Here is a 25,396-nt window from a genome sequence, read left to right as displayed (position 1 = left end):
TGTGCCAGAGGATTTGACTGATTCTCAACCAACATTTGATTGAATTAAGTATCAAAACTCTTCTTGTGATTCAGACTGGCAACAACACGTGTTGTGTTATGATATTTTACGATTAGATTAACTTACAAACTCTACACTGGGACCATCCATTTTGATTTTGATTTGCCTAATCTAATGTGGAACCCATGGTGGAGGTAAAATGGCTGACAGTGACAAAGAGCTCAGTGTAATACAAGCATTAAGGAAGATAGAGTGCACACACACTGTATGCTCAAACACACCAGAGAATGCTTGCTAGCAGGTGTAGTGAAGTCTGTAATGAACAACAAAGATGCATATTTTGCCTGTGAGATGTAGAGACTTGAGGAAAAGAAGGAAATGAAATTTGATTTCAAGCTGTGTCCATCTGGGCCTATCTTTTTTTATCGCGCTTACATCTATGAACTTAATTGTGTGACTCAGTGAGGTCTATAGTTCTGTCTTATTGAAATTACACCTAATATAATAAAAACGGAGCTGACCAATATTGATTTAGCTCCTGGTAAAACAGACTAGGCTTCTGTCACTTAAAGAGAAGATGGGTTCCTTACATATTTCACTGTATAAAGCAAGTCTGTTTCTGCTCCAAGTACATTGCTTTTATGTCTCTTCTAAATATTAAAAATTGGCTGTGGCCTCTTGATAGTATTTGTTTGCAGTACTTCCATAAGAAAACTAACAAATTCTTTAAAAATCATACGCAATCCCATCCCTTTAATTCTTTAGTTAATTCCAAGAGGGAATAAGTTAAGAGATGTGAAGAAGGACTTAAACAAACTTGACATGTTTTGATTCTCCGTTAAGTTTTTACAAGCATTGCCTCTAGCTGCTCTTCCTCAACTGCACGCACTAACGCAGACACAAACAAAAATGCATGCAAAAGGTCTTCATCTCCAGCCCAGACTGAAAACATAGTAATGCTATAATACCATAATGGCATCCCCTGAACCTTCATTCTGCCAAAGCTCTCCTGAATATACCCCGTGTATTTAATCAGCTCAAGAGGGGACTGCTTATCTCTCTGCACTTGTCATGGATAGTGTATTGAACATATCAGAGGGAGAAATGGGAATAGTTCATTATTTTCTAGGGCTCACAATGAGCCTGATGTATCTCATTGCAGGCCCTCCACTGACAGCTCATTTTCTAGACAATCCTGGCATTCAGTTCACAACGCGGCAGGGCAAGAGAGAGAGTGGGAGCGAGAGAGAGAGAGAGAGAGCGAGACGGAGAAAGAGGGGAGGAAACACAGAGACAGCAAGAAAATAGGGCTCCGGATCTCCATTGCTTATTCATGACGCTGTGGCATGCTAGGTGTGTTAATAATCTCCGCAGAAACCAAGTGAATCACAGTTGTTTGTTGAACACCTAGCCAAGCTGGGCCCCGATCGACAGCAGATGGGAAAACAGGGGGATCAGGATGATCCCAGACAGAGGGAGGGAGATTAAGAACAGGTAATATGCTGAAGTTGATGGGGGCCGAGTGTGTATTAAACAGAGACGAGAGAGGAGAGAGTACCTGAATTTTAAATCTGTCTGAAAGTGTGTACACAGTATATCGAGTGTGTGTGTGTGTGTGTGTGTGTGGCTGCAAGTGTGTGTTTTTAAAGGTTAATCAGAGAAGGAGAGGAAAAGACAGAGAGAGAGGGAGAAAGATAAAGAGATGGCTCAAGAGAGAAATACTATGGGTAGAGGGAAATTCAAGTAGCAGAGCTATGGCATTGTCTCCAGTCTACTCGCCTTTTGTGGCTCCGATTGATTCTAGTTCTCATCAGAGGAACCGAGGCAGCAGCCATTTTTTCTAACCGCACCATTGGGTTTTTAATTCTTTGAGGTCACTGCGTGGGCACAACCCCTTTTCCACTGCAATACAAAGCAAGCAGTAATAAGACTGTGGGTTAAAACAGGGCTGTAGGGCTGGAGGGACTGCAGCCCCCTTTATGCTGAAACCACACACACCTATTCGGCCAGTTAGGGAGAAGATACTGAGAAAAAGTAATCCATTGGTGATTACTTAAAAAGCTTAATGAGATACTTAAATTTGATTATTTTTACTCATTACGTGTCTGCTTAGTTTCTCTTAAGATTTCCCAGCCCCTACATCACCCGCATTACCTCCCAGTGGTACTTAATGCCCACTTGTCCACAAATCTATCTAAAGTGTAGACATTCTCACCATTACTCTATCTTTATGTAGGACGAGGTTCTTGTACACCCAGTTTAATGTGGACTTCCTGCCATGATCTCAATTTACATTTTACAATGATTTTGTTACACACTATGTAAATTCAACATAGTGAGAGGTCAACAAAGTCTCCTCTGCCAATGTTTTCTTTATTTACATCATTCCCAACCACAAACAGTGCAAGTTCAGAGGGTGTTGGATGACACCGTATCGTGACAGGAAAAGGGACAATGAGCCAAGGCAAATTATTTTTCCTCGAGGGAAACTGATACGCGCTTCGTTCACTGTGTTGTTGCATATCTGTTGCTGTATCTGTGTGAAGTTATAGAGACACTACTCCGAAGGAAAACGAGAGCATAAGTCTTTTCAGCAAGTTCCCCAGAACGACTAGCAGCTGTAGTAATTATGACAGGAGCTAAGGAGGAAGTCAGGTTACGTTATTATAGAGTGACAAAGGCCACAGAGGCTGGACGTCAGGATAGAAATGTCAGACTTTTCACAAAAGGAGACAGCTGGTTGTTTCCCGTTTCCTAGTGACAGTCAGTGTTGGTTTCTTTTAACGATGACCACGATTGTTCATTAGCTTCAACAAAGTGGTTATTATTATAAACATGACTACGAAAGGTCCCCTAAGCGTAACCATAAAACAAGTATAAAAATTCTGTAGTCACTACGAGTGGATATTGTACTGCAAGATTGGATATTTTGGCAGAAAACAAATGTTGTCTGTGAACGTTTTACCGATATGTTCAGTATCAACTCATTCAGAACCATATCCTCATTACGTTCACAGAAAATGTAACGCAGTCACGATTACATTTCCTACAAAACATATTCGCTTTTGTAGTTTAGTTGTATGGAAACGTATTAACTCTAATGGCTGCTGGTCAGCTGAGAGAAAGATTTTTATGGCAGTGCCAGTGGAATGCATCCCCAAGTGATTAGCCATTGGCGGCTAGAACCACTCAGACAGATAATAGCAGATAGTGTAACTCTCAAGAGTCCCTAATATTCCTTCACAAAAGCATGACTTACGACAGCCTTGTTGCTGAGACGGTATGACTATAGACTGACACCACGTGTAGTAAACAACCCGATGAGGACATACTATACACATAGACAAACTCAATGGAGCCTCAGTCTGCGGCTGGACGTGGGCAGGATAGTCACCGAGTGACTGCCAAAGCAAGGCTTGTATTACAGGGATCCCAGGATATCAGACACCAGGCGGCCTGTACTCCCTCTAGGCAGGGCAGAGTCTGGCAGCTGGCCCGTAGCCCAGATAGCTATAATCAGCTCCATTACCTGTAGCACTGACTCCCATTTAGGAGCCCTCATAGTGGAACCATGGCTACACTGCAGGGATTAAGGATGCTGTGAAATTTAGGAAAAGTACAAATAGCATGCAGTTGCACATGTTATAGCTACACCTCCTGCAAACACATACGTTGTACAAACAGTAGTATATTGGTAGCAACTTGCCGCACAAAAGTGTAGAGAACGGGGAGAGATTTTCTAGGCATTATGTGTCTTGGCATGCGGCATTTGTTTTATCTCCTGCCTCTGTGAAAGAAAAGATTAAGAATATAGTCTGCTCTGTTTAAGGGGAAAATCAGCTGTCTTCTGACAAGTATATTTTAGCCTGCAGTTTTCTGTCCAGAATACAAAGAGACATTTATCACTGCAGCTGGGGTAAGAGAGGAAGAGCGAAAGGGGGGGGGGTCTCCTGTGCTGCAGCACTGTTCATTTCTTTTTTTAACCCCTATTACTTCCTCTCTGTGGGAAAAACACTACACCTCCATCCTCTTTAATCCATTTGAGACTTCCTATGTTGTATTTTTCTTTCATTTCACTGTGGCCTTAATCCCCAACCCCCCATGCCTTTGTCATCTCCATCCCTGTTTTTATCTTAGTTCTCATCACCTTGTTTCTCTTGACAACATTATAACTCAGATGGAATATGTAGCAGATATATGTAAAGTTATGTCGTCCTCCTCAGTTGTGGCAACAAAAGGTTACTACCTCAGGCATACTGCTATAATATTTCCATATTTTGCTCTGCTCATTTATATTCAGTGAGAATGATTTATTCTGTAACATTTCATAGCTGTTGAAATGCAGAATTTCTCTTCCAAAGACCCGGCACATACTGTAAAACACTGCATGACAGAATTTGCTCTTCGGATTTATCCTCAGCAGAAGTTAAACGGAGGTTAAAGAGAAGTCATCCAAACCACCTCTATCATTACTATCTTTCATTCACCAATTAGTGTCAGTGTTCTTCAATGTCCCCTAAATGAACTTGCAGGGATGAGCTCACTATGTTGTAATTCAACATTTTGAGAAGGTCTCAATAGTGGGAGGCACGTTGTGGCTGCTAGTGACCAAGATTATAAACTATTGATGAGAGAGTGAAGGCACGGTAACGGAGAGGGGGGACCCGCTGAGGTTTGTGGTAACCCAGGGAGCCTCCCATGGCCTTTTCTTGGCCCCCGATCTCCACTAGATCTTACCTGCACTTTGTCTTTCAACACGTCTTCATATTCAAGGCCTTCTCAGTCTTTTAAACCTCTGTGCTCTGGGTATTCCTTATTTAATGAATTAACATGCACACGAGTAATTCACATTAGGGATACACATATTGCTACTGAACTTAACAGGGTCATCTTAGTTGAATAAAGATTAAAACACCACAGAGTTTGCTAGTCCATCTGAAGTACTGTGGCGTACGTGCTCCGTAGTCAGATTTCTGCCTGTTTTGACTCTGTTAATGTGTGAGAAAGGTCAAGAGCTGAACAGGATGCAGAGTGGTGTTCCTACATTGTGGCGTAGCTGGCGGTGGCAGATAATCAAATTAAAGTAAATTCATCAGCATTAAAAATGTTATTCACAAAGTCCCTTCATTTTTGTATGGTACCGCTAATAAGATGTTTCCTTTAGGCTACCACAAATCTTTCTTGGCATTAACCTAATTATCATATTGCATAAATCAGGTTAGTGAGAACAATGTAAATACAACAGTAACTATTACATTAATTACATGTTTATTTACAGAAATAGTCTGCAAATATACATTCATTAAATTCCCGGACGCTTCACTGTTGTTTCTTTCTATGTATAATTAACTGAGGGACAGAATTCACTCAGTGGATGCATCTTGCTAGCCAAATGTCACTTTTCAAACCCCACTGTCCCCCACCTCCTTAAAGTTAAGGAAAAAGGTAATGGGAAAGGTCAGCTATTAAGTTTAATGGCAGACAGGAAACTCTCTCTTTAATGATGTGCCTGTTCTCATGCAATCCTTGTTAAAGCTGAGGCCAGAATGCATGCGGAGGACGGAGGAGGGAACTGTGGCCAGACACTGCACCACCCCCCCAACATCTATAAGGTCTGCAGTGGGGCTCTCAAGCTCCTTTGTGTGTTTTCCAGCACATCTTGGAAATCCTGTGCTCCTTCTGCATTCCGCTCACATTAGCATCAGAAAATAAATAAAGCAGGCAATCAGGCCGTGACCTCTTATATCCACAGTAATGCCAGCCCCCCACCCACTCCTGCGATCCTTCTCCTCTCCAGCTCCTCCGCGGCACTCTACATAGTTTTAACTAGCTTGGATTTGCAACTGAATGTCAAGCTCGGTGTTTGGCTTTACCACAGGGCAGGTTGTTCCTCAGTTGTCTCCAGAGAAAAAGGAACTCGAGGATCGAGAGGAGCGAGGGAATTGGATCTTTGACACCTGTCACTTCCACTCTGCTGCACCTTGCTCCCTTGCCACACATAAGGACTTTTCATGTCGCAGCTCAGCATGTTATCATGAGTGGGCACAGGGCCTGAGAAATCCAATTACTACCACTGTGTCAGACCCCTGCCATCGTCCTTATGTATGCTATTGTCATGTTCTTCAAATCAAAAAAGATGTGGCTATTAGTTCCTTCTTTATTCTACAGTCCAGGCTCCCACCTCCATTTCAGTCTGTGTGTCTTAGATAGGAGTTGCAGCTCTTCTCATGGACTGCCTCACTGGTGACAATCCTCTATATAGTGTAGCACTGGATGGTGGGTGGCTAATGCTACGGACATTGGTCCTGACTGTCTGATATTGAGTGCTACCGTGGTGCAGTCCTCACTGGGGTGAATAATGGAGAACCAGGGAGAGAATCAGCATGCCTCGCCCTTGCCAACCAGAATGGCCTTTGTGACAGGGAAATAGAAAGTGTTACAAAGGCCACCCTCTTGCCTTTTCCTCTTCCCAGCAGGTGTAAATCTAATGCATCTCCACACAGCAAGGGCCTTGCTGTGTTTTCCTTATTTCTTTTATTTGCTGCTTGTCCCTGAGTGACGCTGTCAATCTGGTTCAGTGGGAAACAGGGAGACTGTCTTTTCAAACCATGATCAGTGTCCCAAGGTGGCCCACCCACTCATACAGTATATGTTTCTGTATGCTGAGCTAAACCTGCCCATCAAACTACATACTACCACACTCACCATGTTCGAGTGTCCTACTTCCAGAGGTTCTTAATACTGTCGGGAAAAGGGACAAGTGGATTTGTCTTTGAAAGGAAGAAAAATTGGAAAAAAAGAAGAAAATGAGAACCACGCTGGTGCTTCTGCGGCAAGATAAAATGGAATATAAAACACATAGTCCTGGCTGACACAAAGTGAACATGACTGAATGAGAAGCCACATTATATTAATTATGTAAGGCCACTCTTTTGAGGCAAAGCAGAGGCTCACAGTGAGAGAGGAAATCCTAAGATATTGGTATGCTGCCCGGTGTACTGTCCCCAGTTTTCCCCAGTTGTATGGACCTCGACACATTGACAGCGCGTTGTATAGTGTTTACATAATATATATTTCTAATTAATTAAATCATAAATCTGTTTCCCCACACATGACTCATTTTGTTTTTTGACTGTAGGGATGAAAATGTGGATTCACAAATAGAAATATTGGTGTTGGTGAAACATCTCTAATTTGTCATGGACTTCTTGTTTATTAAGGAAGAGCTTAATGCCACACAAACCATTGCTTTCCATTATCTAGTGTTATATTTCCCTGACATTTGCAGCTTGTGTTTTTCTCCCATGCCCATTAGAATTTCTGAAACCCTTATACTTGTTTAATGGGGATTAACTGCAGCTGATAACACACTTCTAGATTCGGTTTCAGAAATATAATTGTCACTCGTGGTTTACTCAAAATAAGGTAAAGTGACCTCAGCGATTCACCTGAAAAAAATTTTTCCTCATACTTTTGACATCAGTGATCGGAGTCCATAGCCCCCCCCCCAAACACTCCCCCAACCCCATTCACAGAGGTAATTTAAGAGTCTGTTTCTGCCCCCCTTGCTTCTACCAGACTCAAGGGTTTAGGAGCAAATTAGCTTGCTAGCTCGGTCAAGCTTAAACACAGAAATGCTGCATTTGTTCCAGTGTATTTAAAGATGTCCTTTGCCGACGCATTGTAGAGGAAACGAGCCGAGCACACAGAGGCAGGCAGGCGGTCTGGCTGTCTTGGATGGCAGAGTGGGCAGATCTGCAACTGGGACTGCTGTGCTAAGTTTTGGGAGTGCATTGTACTGTGGTTGTGGGCAAATATGATTTAATTTAATTACTATATGTTCACTTAGTTAATCTTCTTCACTAATTGTTTGTATTCTTAAGACCATTGCTTAACTACTTGAGATTTATTCACCCTGATTATTAAGTACAGTAATTGTGTCTCAAAACTGGTGCCTTCAAATGATGAAAGAAAAAATCATACTCCTGGAATAAATAGAAGTGTGCCTTTGGACGTTCTCTTTTCAACAATCAGTGCCCCTCCAATCAAATAAGATTACCATTCTCTTTGCTCATTTGCCTTTTGACACTTTTCAATGATTTCTTTCTGTGTGATGTTTCACCACAATTTCCGATTTTAACTGGAAATATATCAAATTATGTGAGTAAGATGAGCTAAATTTGCAGTTTAATTTTCACTTTAATTGCATTCTTTTTCATCCTGAATCTCTCATACTTTAAAATAATTATCCCTTTAAAATACTTCTAACCCAAATGCGAATTTTATGTGATGAAGTACATCACGGAATAACATCCCTGATTAGTTTTTCTTGGAAATGTTATATGTGGCCACAAAATTATCTAATTTACTACCACAAACTTATTAAGCTGATTTCTTATTCCAATGACAACGATATGTTTGGCATCATTATCTTGTTGCAGAGGAAAGCACAGACATATTACAAGTTCCATTACAATTTGCAGTTATTAGCTGTATGTACATAAACCCAAGCCTTTAACCGAAATACACTTAATGAACCTCTCACCATCATATTGCATTCACAAGGAAAATGTGGATTTATTTATTTTAGTTAATTGCTTACTGGTTTTTGGTTAATAACGTACATGTACATGTGACATGACATTTTTGTCAAATAAAACTGTGAAAATGATGTTATAACCCATGTGCTTTATTTTTTCATAGTTGATCATCAAATCCAACTGCATAGCCACATCCCCAAAACCTGTAAAATAACTTTTTAAAAATAACAATCTAACCCCTTCTGGGTAGAAAGGTACAAAGTTTTGAAAGGCAACATTATAAGTAGTTTGCTCTAAGTGCTGTAATTTGACACAAACAAAAACCTGAACAGAATCTGTTCGGTGGTTACTTTTCCATCATAATTATCAGTATTTCAAGTATGGACTTGCACACAGGAAGAATGCCTCTCTACCAAGTGTCTGCTTGTTGCTGGATTGGCAGTGTGGATGAACAGTTGAGCACTGTTCAGGCCGACATGATACCAGCTTCCCCAGCCCAGAAGCTGGTATTTTGTGGACACATTTGTCCGTGTGTTGTATCAGTGCTGTTGCCTATCTTGGGAGCCTCTCTGCAACATCTTTTTTTTTTTTTCCTGTTTAGCCAAGTTCAGCCATATGCAGCCAGGCTTGGGTCTCTGTGTCTTTCTGTCTGTGTTAAATCCAGTTCAGAGTGCCTGTTGAGAGAGTTAAACAGTCACTGGGTCATGTAATGTATGAAAACCAGGGCATGAATTGTGATCTTGGCTGGTCTAAAAAAAACGTACAGATCACACAAGATCTGATCATTGTAAAGCCGGCCCCTCCAAGCATTGGACATGTCATGATAGGAGTCAAGGGTAATGCTTCTAGAGCCTTAAAAAACGGTTCCTGAAACAGCACAACCTCTAGGAGCCAGTGATGGTGGGAGCAGGGCACAATAAGGTTAGAGAATCCTCTCAGCAAAATAGTATTTGTTGCCGGGGCGTTGAAACCAGCCCACCCACGTATGTCATCATGGCAACCATCACGCAACGTTTCCGCTACATCAAGCAGTCCATTGGCTAGTGGTCCTGCTTTTGAACAAAACTGTGCTCTGTGTTGACATAGTGATTTATAAAACAGCATAGCGATTGCTTTTTTTCCTCCCGCTGCTGTTACACAGCTGTTAAACAGATGCTGTTTGTACCAATTTAGAAGCTAGTGCATTGTTTGTCAACACCAGTTTGGAAATTCATTCTTTATACCAGGACCTGCTATAAAATGCACAGGCTGGGCTGGATGGGGCAGCAGTGTGGGAGGGAACAGAGACAACGGAAGTAAACATTTGCGGGATTTGGTTTGAACCGTTGTTAGATTGTAAAACAATTATCGACAAATGCTTATAAAGAACAGCAAATGTAAAACTAGATCAAAATGAAGTAAACTTGCCATTTTGCATTAGCTTTTGGGAGGACACAGGCAGGCCTAGTAGAAGTGACAAGCTGTCAGACACTCTCTGCAGTGCTCGGTGGATTAGACAGTGAATTTGCTCTTGATGAATTGACTGGGACTAAAGCTCCAAAATATAACCAGGGCCACATAAACTCCTGGCTTCACAAGCCATATGATAATGGTAAGAAAAAAAAACCGGACCAGTGAGTCTTAATTTCCTCAACAATTAATATTTGACTGGGAGAGTAGAAGGAATTCTGGTCAGATAGGCAGAGGTGAGAGCAAGAGATTTTGGGGCAAAGGATTTATTTAATTACACCAATGTACGTGAGACAGCAATACCGATGCTGGACTGGATACGGAAAGGAGGACAGAAGGAGGAGAAGCATAAAGGATGGGCTCGTGTGGGGAGCTGCAAGGGATGAATCTGTGTTGGGATGGGGGGGGGGGTGCAGGGCTTGATGTGACTGAACCAGATGCTATGGGGAGAAGGAGAGGACTCGGTGCTGTGTAGAGAATGATGGCTTGCGTGGTGCAGCAAGGGTGCCCCTCTACTGTTTGTAAAAACAAGACTATCACACTCCATCTTGCCGCTCCCGCAGGAGCCAGGCCTCCAGGCTGATTTATGGTCCACAGACTGAATTGGCTGGCTGGGGGTGACAGCAGTGCTTGGACTCTCCCTGGTGAGTAGTGTAGGAGGCTGCTTGGACAGGCCTCAGCCTCAGCTGGCCGTAGAACTGTCCTCTGCTGTAGTTAGGGGCAGACTACACGGTAAGCTTCATCCCCAGTGTTAGCATCAGGCAGGGCCAAGCCTGTTAGGTCTCGAGCTTGCTTTGTACTCCGAGCAACAACCAACCACACGGTCACCCTCTATTCTGCTGCTGCCATATTTTCTGAATTTTCATCCCCTCTGATACTTACATCAGCTTCTGCATCACAGGCTCCATCAAGACTCTGTAGTAGCAATTTAGATTTAATCAATCTTTGCCATGTGACTGCCAGGATGGAAAATTAATATGGAGAGCAATTAGAAAACAGCCATCTCACTGTCAAAAGATACACTAGAATACCAAGATGAGAGCTGAAAAATGGATGGCATTTTAGCAGGAAATGAAAACCTTCTGTAGACCACTCAGACATGGAAGGGACTGTTTGCTCCCAGGCTCTCCTCAGCAAGGGTCAGAAGGGGTGCAGCCACCTTTATTTAACTTTCTGTAGATCGAATGCTATTGGATTTTATACGAGTCGTCTCACACAAAAATGAAAAGAGACGCAATGCTAGAGCTGCTGTTGGATTTTTCAATCACCAGAGCTGAATAATTGTCTTTTAAGACTACAGACATACTATATTTGATAGCTTTGTCACAGCATTTTGATAGGGTTTAATATCAGAGACAGTGAGGAAAAAACAGGAAAGCAAGGCAAATCAAAGAGGATAGGTAGAGTCTGTGCATGCCTCAAATAAAGTATATCTGGGTTTAAATTGTTTTAAATTATTTTCTTTCAAAACTGCGACATCACAGTAACGTCTTCATTAAACTGCCTGCATGTCTGTTCAGGAGTATCTATTTTCATATGACAAGCAGAATCAGGACAATTATTGTTGCTGCTACAACAAAAATGTCAGCATACACAGGAAATACAAAAAAGCAGTTTAAGCCAAAAGTGGCGGACATTCTTTGTAAAATGATTAATCATGTCACACTGCTGTTCCAAATTCGTTTTACAGTTCATCATGCTGTAAAACCAAACTGACTGAATTGTGTCATAGCCCAAGTCCCGATCGCGTCATGGTCCCGGTTAAACTAAGAAAAACAGAATGAAGATCTTATCACCTGAATCTGGGTTCACATCCACTCAACCCCATCTCTGGCCCTCCGATCTGGCCTTGTCTTTCTTGTGGCTGCTTACACTCATTTTATGGGATTACATCACTGTTTTCAACCTTGAGGCTGTGTGTGCTACTTTTGGAGGGAAACGCGTTTGTGTTTTCCAAGCCAGGCTCCATGTGTTAGCCAGACAGGACACAAAATAGCTGGCGAAAGCTCAGGGAGTTATTCGGGGAGTTGCCTCTCTCAGTGAACAAATCCCTTCCCTTTTGTGTCAGGGGGTTTTAGTCTTTTGCTGATTCCTCTTTTTTTGCTACATTAGCAACAAACAAATAGCACCTCCAGCTGTATAACATGAAGGGATCATCATATGCAGTGCACAAGGGTAAACTGAGTAATGAGCTTGTCAGGTTGTGGGATCCCCATGCTTAAGCTGAAGATCTGTCCGCTGTAACTTTAAGTTAGGACGCCTTCATTTGATTGAGAGAAACAGACAGGATTGAATCAGCTGCTGGCAGGATGCCGATGCGAGATGAAATGGCAGGGAACGTGTGGGTTTTCTCCCCGTGCTGATGAAAAGAGATGCTATTTCAGGTAACTACAAACAGAAAAACATGGCCAGCACTATCAGGAGAATTTGGCTTTTGTATTTGAAGTGGCAGTATTTATTATTTTCCAAAGTCATCCACATCAGTACATATATAAAGTGCTCCCTAGTGCCTTTTCCAGTCTTTAGACCTTAATTCAGTATTAAAGTGCAGTGTGTCTGATTTGATAGCAGCATTGTGCAACATGATTCATAGATTTTTTGCCTCCGCTGCCATTAAACTGTTTGTATTTTAATGTGGAAGACCGAAAAAAAACACGGGCAGGCTCCACCTCCCGATGGAGCTCCCTCAGTAATTAAAAGGTATTAAATCGTAGACAGGAAATGTTCCCAATGACATCCTGCTCTGTACTGTACTTTAAGTCTTTTCCTGGAACTGATTGGCAGGCTTATTTTCCTGATGACTATGAATACACATTCACAGCGGTGCCTTCACTGTCTTTCATTCTGTGTCTTTTATTCTGTAGTCCTTGACTTCTAAAATTTACTAATGCTGTAAAGGCCATTAATTCATCTCTTACTATTACAGTTTGTTCGTTTCTTTGGAATTGGTGGAGGTTGTGTTTTGTTAGAGATCGATGTCCTGTCACTTTATTATTTAAATCTTGTCTCCTCCATTTTTTGTGGGTCTTAAAGAGAAACATCTGCGTTTTATGAAGCTCTGAGCAGAGGCAGGATGCGTGAGTGTTAATGGCTCTTAGCTTTCATAACAATGTCATTTACAACCCAGTTGCTCTCCCATAGTCCCCTAAAGGAAAGGAGAGAAAATGGCATTCACTGCATATGCCTGCACTGCTAAGCAGAGAGCATAAAACCTGTGTATATTTCTTTGTGCCTCGAGGCTTTTCATGCTTTAGAAAGTGCTTCAGGCTATAGAAAAAAGCCAAAGTATTTAGAGGAAATTGCATTCATTACCAAGATGCCTGCAAATCTTTAATCAGTGGAGAAAAAGATCTACTTTGTCGAACATGTCAAACAAGATTTAGCGAGAATTTTCAGATTACTGAATACAAGGCTGAAGTCTTGCAGATAGTGTGTTTTTTATTGCAAGTTTAAAATTTATGTTGCAACTTTAAAATGCAGATTACATATAGAGTTTTTCGATGCCAGCAAGTATTAAAATATAATCTTTCCAAATAGACTATACATTGCTACTATGACTGAAATATTGACCGTCTAAAGCATCTTTATTGTTTGCAATCTATTGAAGAAAAGGCATCCAAAAGGGGCAAGTTCAAAATACAGTTAACGAAAAAGCCATGGGACATAGGATTAAAAAAGAACATGGGATTTGAAAGGGCTTTAAAAAATACTGTTGCAGTGGACAATCTAATCTAGTGTGAAGAGGGCATGTTTTTTTTTTAAATTCATCGCTCACCATTATGTTCCTGGTACCTGGTAAAGACTTTCTGTTGTGATTACATTATTAGACTCTGATTGGATCCCTTCTGTTTAAACAAAAACCCCAGCTTCATGCCTTTTGTCTCCTTGATTGCCGCCAGTGCAGTTCCTTGGACCAATCAGTATTCATGCAAATTTACATACATACAGGAGGGCAACTCGTGGAAAATATATTCAGTTTGCTCATTCTTGCTTTTCAGCCCCATCAAATGATTTTAGCTGTGTAGATATTTTACCAAACTGCCTATGTATGTTGCAGTGTGGATGATGTGGATAATAGTGTGTAGTAATATTTCATAAAGTTAACATTTTCACCCTGAAAGAAAAACCTGTAAGATGTTAACGTGTGTTTACATGACTCTACATTAGAGGTGCTTATTACAATGCTGTCCCTTGTAAGGAAGGGGGTGTCTGAAGCTGCATTTATTGCAAAGAATGCCATTGCTGTCTGTGTCAGTGTCTCTTTATGTGCATTTAGACACAAATAACGAAAAGAAGATAATTCTGTGCCGCCCCTGTCTCACTATGAAGCATTCATGGAGACATTGGACGCTCATCGACTGCGGTCTTGGTGCTGGTGTTTATGTTTTTCTGCCTTCAGGCAAGATGATTGCTCCAGAACTCTACTTTTCCATTTTTCGGTTCAAACAGCCCATGATACCCTTTACTCATTCATTCAGTCATTTAGTCACCACATTATCTGTCAGTCTCATCAGATTATACTTTATGAGAGACAGCTCTGGCATATCTGGCCCTGAAAAGCCTGTCTCCAATCTTTAAATATCGATCCCCAGGGCCTAAGCAGAGGTGCCTCTCATGAGTGCAGGAAAGAAGGGAGAAAAACAGATCATTAGTGATTTTAATTAGGTGATCTGTCAAGCTGCGATTGCCAGATGTAAGCTTATGCATTTGGGTCAATGGCAATCCCTCTCACAATCCCCTCTTGTCACCTTGGGCCTCTGGAACGGAGGATGACTCTCGCTAGAAGTGAAACAAGCAGTAGGGGAGCTCGGAAAAGTGTCATTGCATATCTGCGTGGCAAAAATTTTCTAAAGATTGGAGTGGTGTAAAACACAACAGCACAGTGGCATAGAGAGATTTTGGAAAATGAATTATGTTTTCGAGGGCTGAAAAATTTGAAAGGGTGTTCTATTAATCTTGATTATCAGGATCAGCATTTTTTTTTTTTTTAGACCATTGAAGGACAAGTGAAATAATGTTTTAATGATTTAAAAGATTTCTAGCACCTGCTTTTGGGGCAATTAAAGTGTATATGTGAATTACTAAAAAACATGAGGACAAAAAAATTAATTATTAAAAATTACAACAAAGTACGAAAGAGTGCAGTCATACAGACTCAGACAAATCTTTTTTTCACTCCAGCTTTAAACATCATTACATATTTATAACTCGGTGCCAGACGATAGAGACAGAAAGGGAGAGAGAGAGATGAACCAGGCAAGAACACCGCAACATGTCTGGTGTGTCTCTCTGAGACATCTGATTGCACTTTTTAAACCTGCCTTTCATTTAGTGTTGCTACAGAAGACCAAATTATACAAGAGCAGCAAGTGGACTTTTGATTCAACAATACATCATTTAATTCACATATTAGAAGTACCCGAACGTCCAACTCTTGTTATCAGTGAGTAGTTTTAACAGGCCTGCAATCTTGAGCTGATGCAGGAATGCAATAGTCGAAGCAAATAATTCAGTAATGTTTAACTTGTGATGTTTTAATGGAAAAACAAATGCAGCATTGTTTTTCTTTTTATTTCATGACAGGTTTGGCATACCGAAATCAAATGAAGGCCCTGAGGGAGAATTAACATTATGAGATCTGTGTGCAAATGAATATAAAAGTTGAAATTCAAGCTGGTTTTACAGACAAAGCTAACGATGGTGTTTTTCTCTTTGTCCCCCACAGATCCCAGTGAGGGCTTTCACTGCCAGGATGAGTGTCGCATCCTGGGCCACTCTGACCGCTGTTGGATGCCTCGTGTCCCAATCCCAGCACGTGCCAAGTCACCCGAGCACAACCGTAATGTCATCGCTTTGTCCATCGAGGCCACCACGGTGGATGTGCCCCACTATGAGGATGGCACCGCTAAGAGGACTTTTGCCACCTTCGGCAAGGATGGGCCCGAGGACGTGGAACGGGGAGAGATAAAGGGAAAGCGGACTCAGGAGTCTCAGGTGTGTAGCCCCAAGGCCAATGGAGGGGCCGTCCGTGAAGCTGGCAACGGGCGTGAGGCAGCCAGCCCCATCACTTCCCCTGTGCACCTGAAGAGCCCAGTGTCCAAGCCGTCATCCGCCTACAACACACTGAAATGCCGCGACGCAGAGCGAATCGCCAACCACAGCCTGCTGCGGCAGCCGGAGGGGAAGGACAGTGAGCCAGCTGTCAGGGAGATCAACACGCTTCTCCACGATGGCCGAGACAAGGAATCCCCCAGCAGCAAACGCCTGAAGGACATTGTGCTTTAGCGAGCTTCACTATGACACACACCAACATGCATACACACATACAGTGTAAACTCACATATATATACCCCGCAATAGCTGTGTGTACACAGAGGAAAGTCAGGCTGTGGAAGTAGAGAGACACACCCATTTGCAGTATACAATATTCAAGCACCAGCTTACGCTGACGATGATGAACTGTAGTATGCTGCGGCTAGTTGTGTGCTCAAGCCGAGGTAGTGGATGTGGCTTTGTTGTAGTCGCAGTACTTTTTCCTTGTTTGCTTTATGTTCAGTTTTCTTTCTATCAGTCTGCAGTGAGTGGACAGGCAGGTTACTGTTGACTGCATGGATATGGCCGGTGAAGCTCTCCAGCCCTTGCGCCAAAGCAGGACACTACATGTTTGGACACCTGGGGTGCCAGTTCATAAGTACAGTTATGCCTTTTGAACTACTTTTGTATCACAAACTGATATTTGCCTTCTTTGGTTTTGCAGTGTGTTCTAGCTGCCAAAATCGCTCTTTGTTCCTTTGTATAGTGAGCTCCGTCAATGTAACAAAAGACAACAGATATACACAGGATTCAGCTAAAAATATCCTCAATTTACTCCAACAGTTTTCAGTGCATTCAGGAGAAGGAAAGGGAGGACTTTCATTCCCATTTGCCCCTCTCCTTGACTAATAAGGGAAACCTTCTCGGCATATCCCCGAGGACATCCTAGTGTCATCAGACTGTGAGGTCTTTACAGTATTTATATTTTATCACGGATGGAGCTAAATGAACTGTCACTATCTGCCCAGCCGCTCTGAACACTGGAAGTGGGACAGACCGATCCTTGTGTTCAAATTGAGTTGTATGAAAAAAAGACTTACTGCTTTTGAAATCTCCTGTGCCCAACCTTGATTGTAGCCAGTGGAGCACAAATTAGAACTTTGTGCTCTGGTCTTGTACTTTTTTTGACTTTTGACTATGGGGCTAGGATAGAAGGGATCGTCACTCATGTCTTGCTATGTGAAACTCTGTATAGGGTTTACTATTATCATTTTTAATAACCTGTTGTTATGTGACAATCCCTTTAATGTTTTGTTTCAAGAGAAAAAAACAAATAAACATTGGTGTTCAACTGAAGCTACAGTAGCGTTTGTTACACAAACACAAAAATAAAAAAAACATATATGCCAAAATATATTTTATAAATAATTTAAAAATGTATAATGAGAATATTTAATGCTGTGTAGTTATTTTATGAGTAAGTTATACTTGAAATTAACTTGCTTTTGTTCATTTGTCTTTTGCTTTTATATTGAACCTGATTTGTTTTTTATTTTCGAAATGAACTTGGATTATTTTTTGTTTACTGTGTGACCCCTGGCAACTGTTGACTTGCAGTCTACCTTGTTGTAAAGAGTTTCTTATTGGTCAGTTCTTGTGCCATCAAGTTTCTGTGTGGGCTACTAGAAAATGTAAAAAGACAAAAAAAAAACAAAAAAAAACCCAACAAAAAAAAAAGCGATTTCAGCACCAACATTAGTGTGTCAGTTCAAAGAGCTTAGAGAGAGATAGCAAAAGAAACCAAAAAAGATGCAAACAAAACCTTAAAGACTGCAGGATGTTGCTTAATCTTAGTGTCTAAGGAGGAAAAAGAACGGCCCCCAGTGTTCTTCAAGCTGGTAACAGGGTTCCACCTATTATATCTGTCTAATGAGTCAGCTTTCCTATTGGATCCAATCAAGTTTAGACAAGACTTTTTCAGCTTCGACTGAGGGCATTCGGATGTGCAGAATAGCTTTGCTCAGCACTGCTGTCACCCTTTGCCATCTGTGTTCACTTGATCTCGAAGATAAGGTTGAGACCAGAGCGGAATAAACAGGGTGCTCCCCTCCTATGAGCACCCAACAACAGACTGGTGGAATTGTGTTTGAATGAACTAAGGTCTTGGGAGAACCGTGTTGCACATCGGCAATGTGGTTTTATGTTGCTTTGCAGTAAACTATGTACAATGTGGAAAAATATGAATGAAAATGGACAAATTGCATACAACAAACTAGATCTTGTAGCTGAATGTTTTGCTGGTCTCACCCATGGCTTCTGGCAACATGAAAATCGGAATATTCACTGAATGTATACAGCAGCTTATAATTAAACTATTAAATGTTCTCTGTTTTGCTTCCTTGTCTTTACTCAACTTACGTCGGTTTTAAAGTTGAAGTGAATCTGAACTCTCCTCGCTTTTTGGGTTATTGTGTAAAATGATGCTGCAGCTACTGTGCACATTTTTCAGTTTTTCATAAGAGGACAAAACCAATTTTGGACTCAGTAGTTGGAAACAATGTCTAAGCTTCAGGCCTCCAGTAGAACGCTTCCAACGACAGCATTTGACTGACATCCTAGGGCCGGCCTTGCCAGGACACGCTGTGAATACTGGCCACTTTTGGTATTGCGACAAAAAAAATCCCCAGTAGCCCAACAATCATTTTTCTTCATAAATCACCCTTATAATAGAAACATCTGTAAAATTGTTGCGAGAAGACTTCGAACTGAATCCAAAGTAAACTGTCACCCTTTGCAACATGAATTTTTAGTTCATGGATGTTTTATAATCATAAATCTTTCCAACAGCCTAGAGAAGTTGTATTTATTTGTGTGATGCATCCCTAACTGTTTTGTCCTGTGCGCTTGACGAGTACTTTTCATTCCAGTCCAGTATCCAGTCCCTATACTACATATACTGTATATTGTCACATCATAGCCCTGTATAGCCTACAAACACTGACACGAGTCATTTTTTCCCCTTTTTCAACAAGCCTACATAGCATTCGTTATATACACCATTAGCAATTCAAACAGTCTGTCCCTTTACAACGATTAACATTTGGAGGGAGACATTGTACTGTTAAGTTGATACTTTCTTTGGATCGCGGAAGTTAGCAAGCTTGTCCAAACTTCTACTGGGAAAATTGAGCTAGTTAGCATTGGTTGCTAATGTTAGCACTAATGTTCCCATGAGAAATGAAGTCATTTGACAAACTGATTTCATGGCAAAAAAAAAAAAAAGAAAATATAATTGAAATGACCAATAATTAACTCGAACAATTTATAAGCCAGCAAAGGAGGACAAATTCCACCTCGTAGTCATACATTTATAATTTGTAATATGCTGTGAATGTTGGAGAACTGTTCTTGAAAAGAGAATGATAAAATATGGAGTGATGTGTATTCTATTTGTCATGATATCAAGGAAGGCTAGGGAGAGGGAGAACAGCTAGAGCAGCACCATCAGCAGTTGAGCTTGAGGAAAGAATGGAGGAAGGTCGCCGAGAGAGGATGGCTGCGACACAGGTCTAAAGTCTTCTCGCAGTTACCACTTCTTCATCCTCTCACATTGCACTGAGGGCAGGCAGCACGCTACCCGGTTAGCATGCTAACTTCAGAAGATATCTCTGCAAACACAGCACATAGACGTCTTTGACATAACGTCAAAACTGTTATTTCTTCACATTCTGTTGATAATCTTAATGCATTTTGAATCCTCAAACCAAAATATTTACATATTGCCCCTTCAGTATTCCATGCATTCACTGTTGCTCTTTCCCACTATTTCCATAGCAGACCTATGGGAATCTCCCAGCATGTGAGGTCAGAGTATGCTAGCGTGTATTTCTGATTGTAGTGCTCTTTATCATTTTTCTAGAGAGGGTCAAACGTGCCATTTTTGAGACATTTAACATCCCACACATCTCTTAAAATACTACAATACGGACAGTGACCAAGACCATGTAGCCTGTCAATGAGATTCACACATGGCCTGTGGTTAGTGTGCTTTCAAAGCCAGCAGTGTGATGCCATTACAACACCAGATTCCACTTAAAGTACTGATTTATTAGTCAACTTTGCAAAACAGAGCCTTAATCTTTCTCTGCTAGTCTACAACTATGTCTTTGAAATTCTCAAAGTTTGCAACTCCCCAATACAAAGCAGATCCTTCTCTTGAGTAAGTTTGTATGGGTTGATGAAGAGAAGCAGTGAATTGATGTAAGACAGGATATGCACATTCCTTTGCTGTAGACAGAGAAGAAGAAAAAAACAGCTGCCACACAGCTGCCCTCTATGATAAGAAAAGGAGGTTGGCTTCATTTCTATAATTAATTTGCCATTCCCTCTTTACCCTCTGGTGGAGCCAACATGAAAGCTGGTCTGAAAGTGCACTTGCTATCACATCCATTAGTCTGTAAGGAGGATCTTGTTTCTTCCAGCTAAGTTCTCTTCTCTTGGGCAATACCACTATTCTAGCTCTGCCCCACTCATATGAATTACTCATGCCCTTTCAGCAGTGTTTAGACCCCAGGGTCTCCATAACAAACTCGCCTGAACCAATGGTACGGTCCTGCCTCCAAATGAAGGACAAAGTAAGCATTTTAAAATCCATTTTAAAGAAACCAGTCTCATTATCATTAACCTGAAAAACTTTGTAGCAGGATATTGCAGTTATTCTTTCAAACCTTCATGTTAAAAAAACTTTGTCTTCCGAATCTGGGTCAAACAATGCAAGAACCGTATTTGTAAATCCCCCACATGGTGCTTGTCCACGCATATTTAATTACTCCTGATTCAGGGTGGTCATGGAGAATATTACCCATTACAGCAAGATTTATATCAAAGGTTACCAGGACACACATCCTATTAACATCCTATTAATGTTTCAATTATCATTTTGCAAAATGGTGAGGGGGAATCAGAGAACAATTAAAATGATTTATTTCTGACACAGACATGCATTGAAAAGGAGCAGGAGGGCCTGCAGCCTCGCATTCCTTCAAAACAAAATAGTTCACTGCCTGTTCTTTTGAGTGAGATTCCCCTCAACCAACCCCCAATCAGGCGCACTGATCTTTGTCACTCTAGTGACCTCATTCTATCAAAAGGGCTTGCAGCTGCTCCTGCCTCATTATGACCAACTACTCCATTCACTAACCTCTGGTGGAGGTTCACCATGGGATTAGGTGACAGCCAACATGTCTGACAAAGTGAAGTACCGTACTAAATCTTGCTTTGTCTTGCTGCCGCAAAACCTGTTGCAACCTTTGAATATTAGAAGTTTACCAACATAGTATAGTCAACTGATGGGGTCTGAAATGGCAAATTTTAAGGGCATTTGGAGACCTTACTTTTGTCTGTAGCTACAGAATAATAGGCCCATTTAGTTTTATCTGTTATTTGATGTAGGTGGAAAGTCAAATGGCAAAGTATCAGGTTGTTTATTTGAATGCCTGCAGCCACAAATACTATATCTACAGATGATCATTTTCTCTCCCTGGTCCACTGCAGTTTGCCAAATTCATTTTATTTCAGGCATGCAAATGAGACACAGATTCTTCTCTAATTGTCTTCCACTGAAAAGCACATGAAATGGTCAAGACTTCAGAGTCAAAAGGTAGATAAGTTTGGTCAAACATGAAAAAGACCCTTTTACTTTGACAGCCATTCTTTGTTAATCTCTCTCAGAGTTCCCTTGGCCAGTTTCCTAAATCATTTGGCTTTACATCGTCTCTGGGCCAGTTATCAAACAGATAATGCTTTGTTCCATGGATTCACACCTATAAGCAAGATGATTATCATCACTGCTGGAGAGAGATCAAATCGGCCCAGAGCTGGGTTCACCTAACCCTGTATGTGTCCTCACACCACATTTGCACAGGTCCCAGTCTAGGCCTGGGCGGACATTTGGTGCACTGCGGATGACAAGTTCAGACTTTGCCACTGTTATGACTGTGCTGCAGTCATTTTAAAGTGGTGAGGTCTTAGAATGTGATATTAGCTCAGAGAATCTAATGTGAGGCCAGAGAAAGTTTGTAGATATTATGAAGAGGCTGTCCAAACAATAGGAAAAACCTTTTGTTATAGCTTTACATTGTATTTAAGAGGTTAGTCTTTGTCACAAGACAAAGTGGGCTGGTCATTGCTATCAGTAAAAAGACTGATTACCCTCTCCATCCCCCCACCACAACTACATATCTAATAGGCCTGGACAGTGGCCACTTCTCTTTGGGGTAGTCACAATGGAACTTTGATCGCTGCTGAAATGAGCGGCTCAGACAATAGTCTACATTCAATGAGCACTACTCAGCCATCAGTGAGATGGGGAGCAGTGGCTGCCGCATTCCCTCAGCAAGCTTTAATTGGAAGTGATGCTAGACAGATCATATCATAACCATTAGTGATGCCCTGATAAAACTGACCTGGGAGCTGCTCTGTAAAGCCTCTTTGTCTGAGAAGGGATCCGATGAGCCCCAAGACCCCTTAGCCTGCCATCTCCAGCAGCAATCACAGCGTGACCTCAGCCACTTCTCTCAGCCCTTAATGCCCAGGATGCTGGCTCTGGGGCTGTGGAACAGGGGAAGTTGACCTCCCCCTCTCTGGAGGATAAAAACGCTGATAGCAGGGACTAGAAATTAAAGACTGTGGCCTTTGAAAGCCTCCATTATTGTCAGCAGGAGCACAGCAATGAATCTCACTGGTCCTCTCCATGGACATGCATTATCGGAGGGGTGATTATTTGACCTACAGTCTCTGCTTGCCAATGATTTATTTTATCCTGGCACAGGTACGTTCCCTGACCTCCCTTGCCCTTTTGGAGGGAAACAGGGTGACAGAAAACAACTGAATTGTGTTGGACTCGTAAGCAGTACAAATGTTTAAAAATTTTTTAGGAACCATTTTAATCCATTTTTCAGTCCATCTCAAATATGTTTTTCTGTCTCTGTGGTATGAGGCCTTTTCCAGGAATATAAAGGGAACTAAGAAGATTGGATCAATTGTTCCTCTACTGCAGTAATTCAGAAAGATGGATTGCAGCCCAAAGTGAGACTAAAATGTGCTGTGAAAAGCTAAAACCAAAGGAGCATGTCACTTCAAATGTCAGTTCTCATGGTAACTGAGGTATGCTCTAAAATATTCAATATCTTCAAAAACCTTTGAGGGAGTGAGAGGTCTTTATTTTCTGAAGTGTTTCTAGCGGTTGTTCTGTTTCTTGTTTTTTTTGACAATAAACTTACATTTGGTCTGAAGATTTTTAGACAAAATATAAACTGAGCCAAGTGTTTTCCAACACTGCAACAGTTTTTTCTTTGCATCTGTGTGACTCATACTGTAACTCAATTTAACCTGCTTTATTGATCATCTAGTATGCATTTGAAGACATATTGATTTTAACCTTTTTATTTTTCTGCTACTGTATAACAGAATGTTTTTAAGCAAGCGGCACAATTTGCACAGTTCAGTGCTTGTTTCTCTGCCCTCGATTTTCAGTGAGTGCCAGGGGAAATAATGCTCCCAGTGTGTGCGGGTTACGAAGAATGCAACAGTGGAAATAAGTTTGTCGGTAGGCAGGCCTGTAGCACTCAATACTCTGCGAGTACTGAGCTAATGGCGAATGCAGATGAGCACTTCAGAGCCATCGCACATCAGTTTCTACAGTGTGGCCGGCACGGTTGGTTCTCGTGAGCAGTCACTCGGTGGATTCAAAATGTTGAATTCAGTCGTCAGTGATTTGCCTCGGCCTTTTCCAACAAGTCCTCCAACCTGAACGACCACATATGTCATTTGTCCCTACCCTCCCATGCAATCCATAGGCGCGTCTCCTGAAATCGTGCCACTACAGCGGCAGGCGCACCAAACCTTCGTCATCATGGTTACGATAATAAACATGTCATAATTACTACAGCCACTAGAGGTCCCCTTACAATAAAACGTAACTATGGGTTGTAAAAAGCTGGTTGCACAGACAACCTATGGGCTCATTTTGGACGGTCTCGCATGTGCTTCTCTTCCTGACAATGGGTTTCCTGAGCATACACTGACACAGATTAAACATATTGAAAGCGGACTGATAGGTTTGTTTAGTTTGTCTTCCCCCTGTTAGTTTCAAGATTACAGATTCTACTGACCAGTTACAGTATTTTCTCTCACCCAGGAGCAGAATGTGTGTGCATGTTAGTTGTCAGCTGGTCATTGGCTATTTTCTTTGACGACCTTTACAGAAGAACTGAGGCGATGCAAAGTTTCTGTCAACATTAGCTCTTTGAAGCCGGCTTCGTGTGTCTACTTAAATAACTCCTGTCGTGTTTAAGCAACTTGGAATTAGGAGGTTGGGACAGTAACTACATGAGCATAAATTTTAAGTATGATGGCTGTAGGCTCTACTGCAAAAATTACTGCAAATTAACAAACACATTAACATTCCATGGCTATAGCTTTTTTTTCCCTTTCCCAACACAAGATCCTTCAACTACAAACAGGAGAACAAAAATGTGTCTCTCAGTAACAAGGTTATATATGACAAAACAGAGGTATTGCTCTCACACATGTGAACTTGCCTACCTGTTAAGAAAGGTGTTTTTTCTGTTCAACTTAAATCCTACTGCTTCAGTATTTCTGTTATGCTATTGACAGTCACAATGTTCAGTTTCCCGTTGCACTGTAGCCCTGCAGATACCCACTTACCTATCTGCATCTACTGCATGGCTCAAAGAAGGAAAAAAGACATTTGTATACACGGCATATAGTGCTTAAAGAAAGATATACTGTATTTTCCTGCTGGCAGAGCAAACAAAGTGATTTAAACAGCAGAAAGATAAAAGGCTGGCAGCTGAAATATAAAAACCACTTGTTTTGTCTTGCATGTCACCTAATTAAATTGCCTGTGATGTCCCATTGTGACAGAACAAGGATGTTTTTTTTCTGAGCTGCACTGGGAAAAAAAAAAAAAAGAGTGATACAAAAAAAATTGGTTATGAACTATTATAAATAATTCATTATAGTTTTTATTGTTCACAAAAAAAAACTGCATTGAGATAGTTATATCTGCCTTTTTTTATTCAACTGTATTCCTAAGACCAACAGCAATTTATGCAAAACTACCCTACTACAGCATTCCAAGTAACTCTATAGATCATATAATGGCATTTATACTGAAGGGATCTTAACATATTACATACTCTTTGGGTCTACAATAATACTTGGAAAATGCCCCATGATGATACTCATGCTATTCTCAGTCAGCTGTGTTCTTGGTTAGATCTAGCCAGCAAAAAGCCCTTTGATTAAGGCAAGGGAATATCATGCTTTTGGTTAAATATTAATAAAGTAAA

The 25,396-nt window shown here is 41.3% G+C and overlaps 1 protein-coding gene across 12 annotated transcripts in view; it reads left to right on the top strand.

The window, feature by feature from the left end:
- Positions 1-18,406, top strand: part of pcdh19 (protocadherin 19) — a 225,426-nt gene extending 207,020 nt beyond the window's left edge. For all 12 annotated transcript variants that reach the window (XM_040119350.1, XM_040119348.1, XM_040119347.1 and 9 more), the window contains one exon: positions 15,715-18,406. In XM_040119350.1, coding sequence (XP_039975284.1) covers positions 15,715-16,274 — 560 coding nt within the window. In that variant the 3' untranslated portion in view covers positions 16,275-18,406. The remainder of the gene's footprint in view (positions 1-15,714) is intronic.
- The last annotated feature ends 6,990 nt before the right edge of the window (positions 18,407-25,396 follow it).

The sequence above is a fragment of the Xiphias gladius genome, chromosome 23 (genome assembly GCF_016859285.1).
Source record: "Xiphias gladius isolate SHS-SW01 ecotype Sanya breed wild chromosome 23, ASM1685928v1, whole genome shotgun sequence".
NCBI classification, from domain to species: domain Eukaryota; kingdom Metazoa; phylum Chordata; class Actinopteri; order Istiophoriformes; family Xiphiidae; genus Xiphias; species Xiphias gladius.
This window is presented reverse-complemented; position numbering and strand designations above follow the sequence as displayed.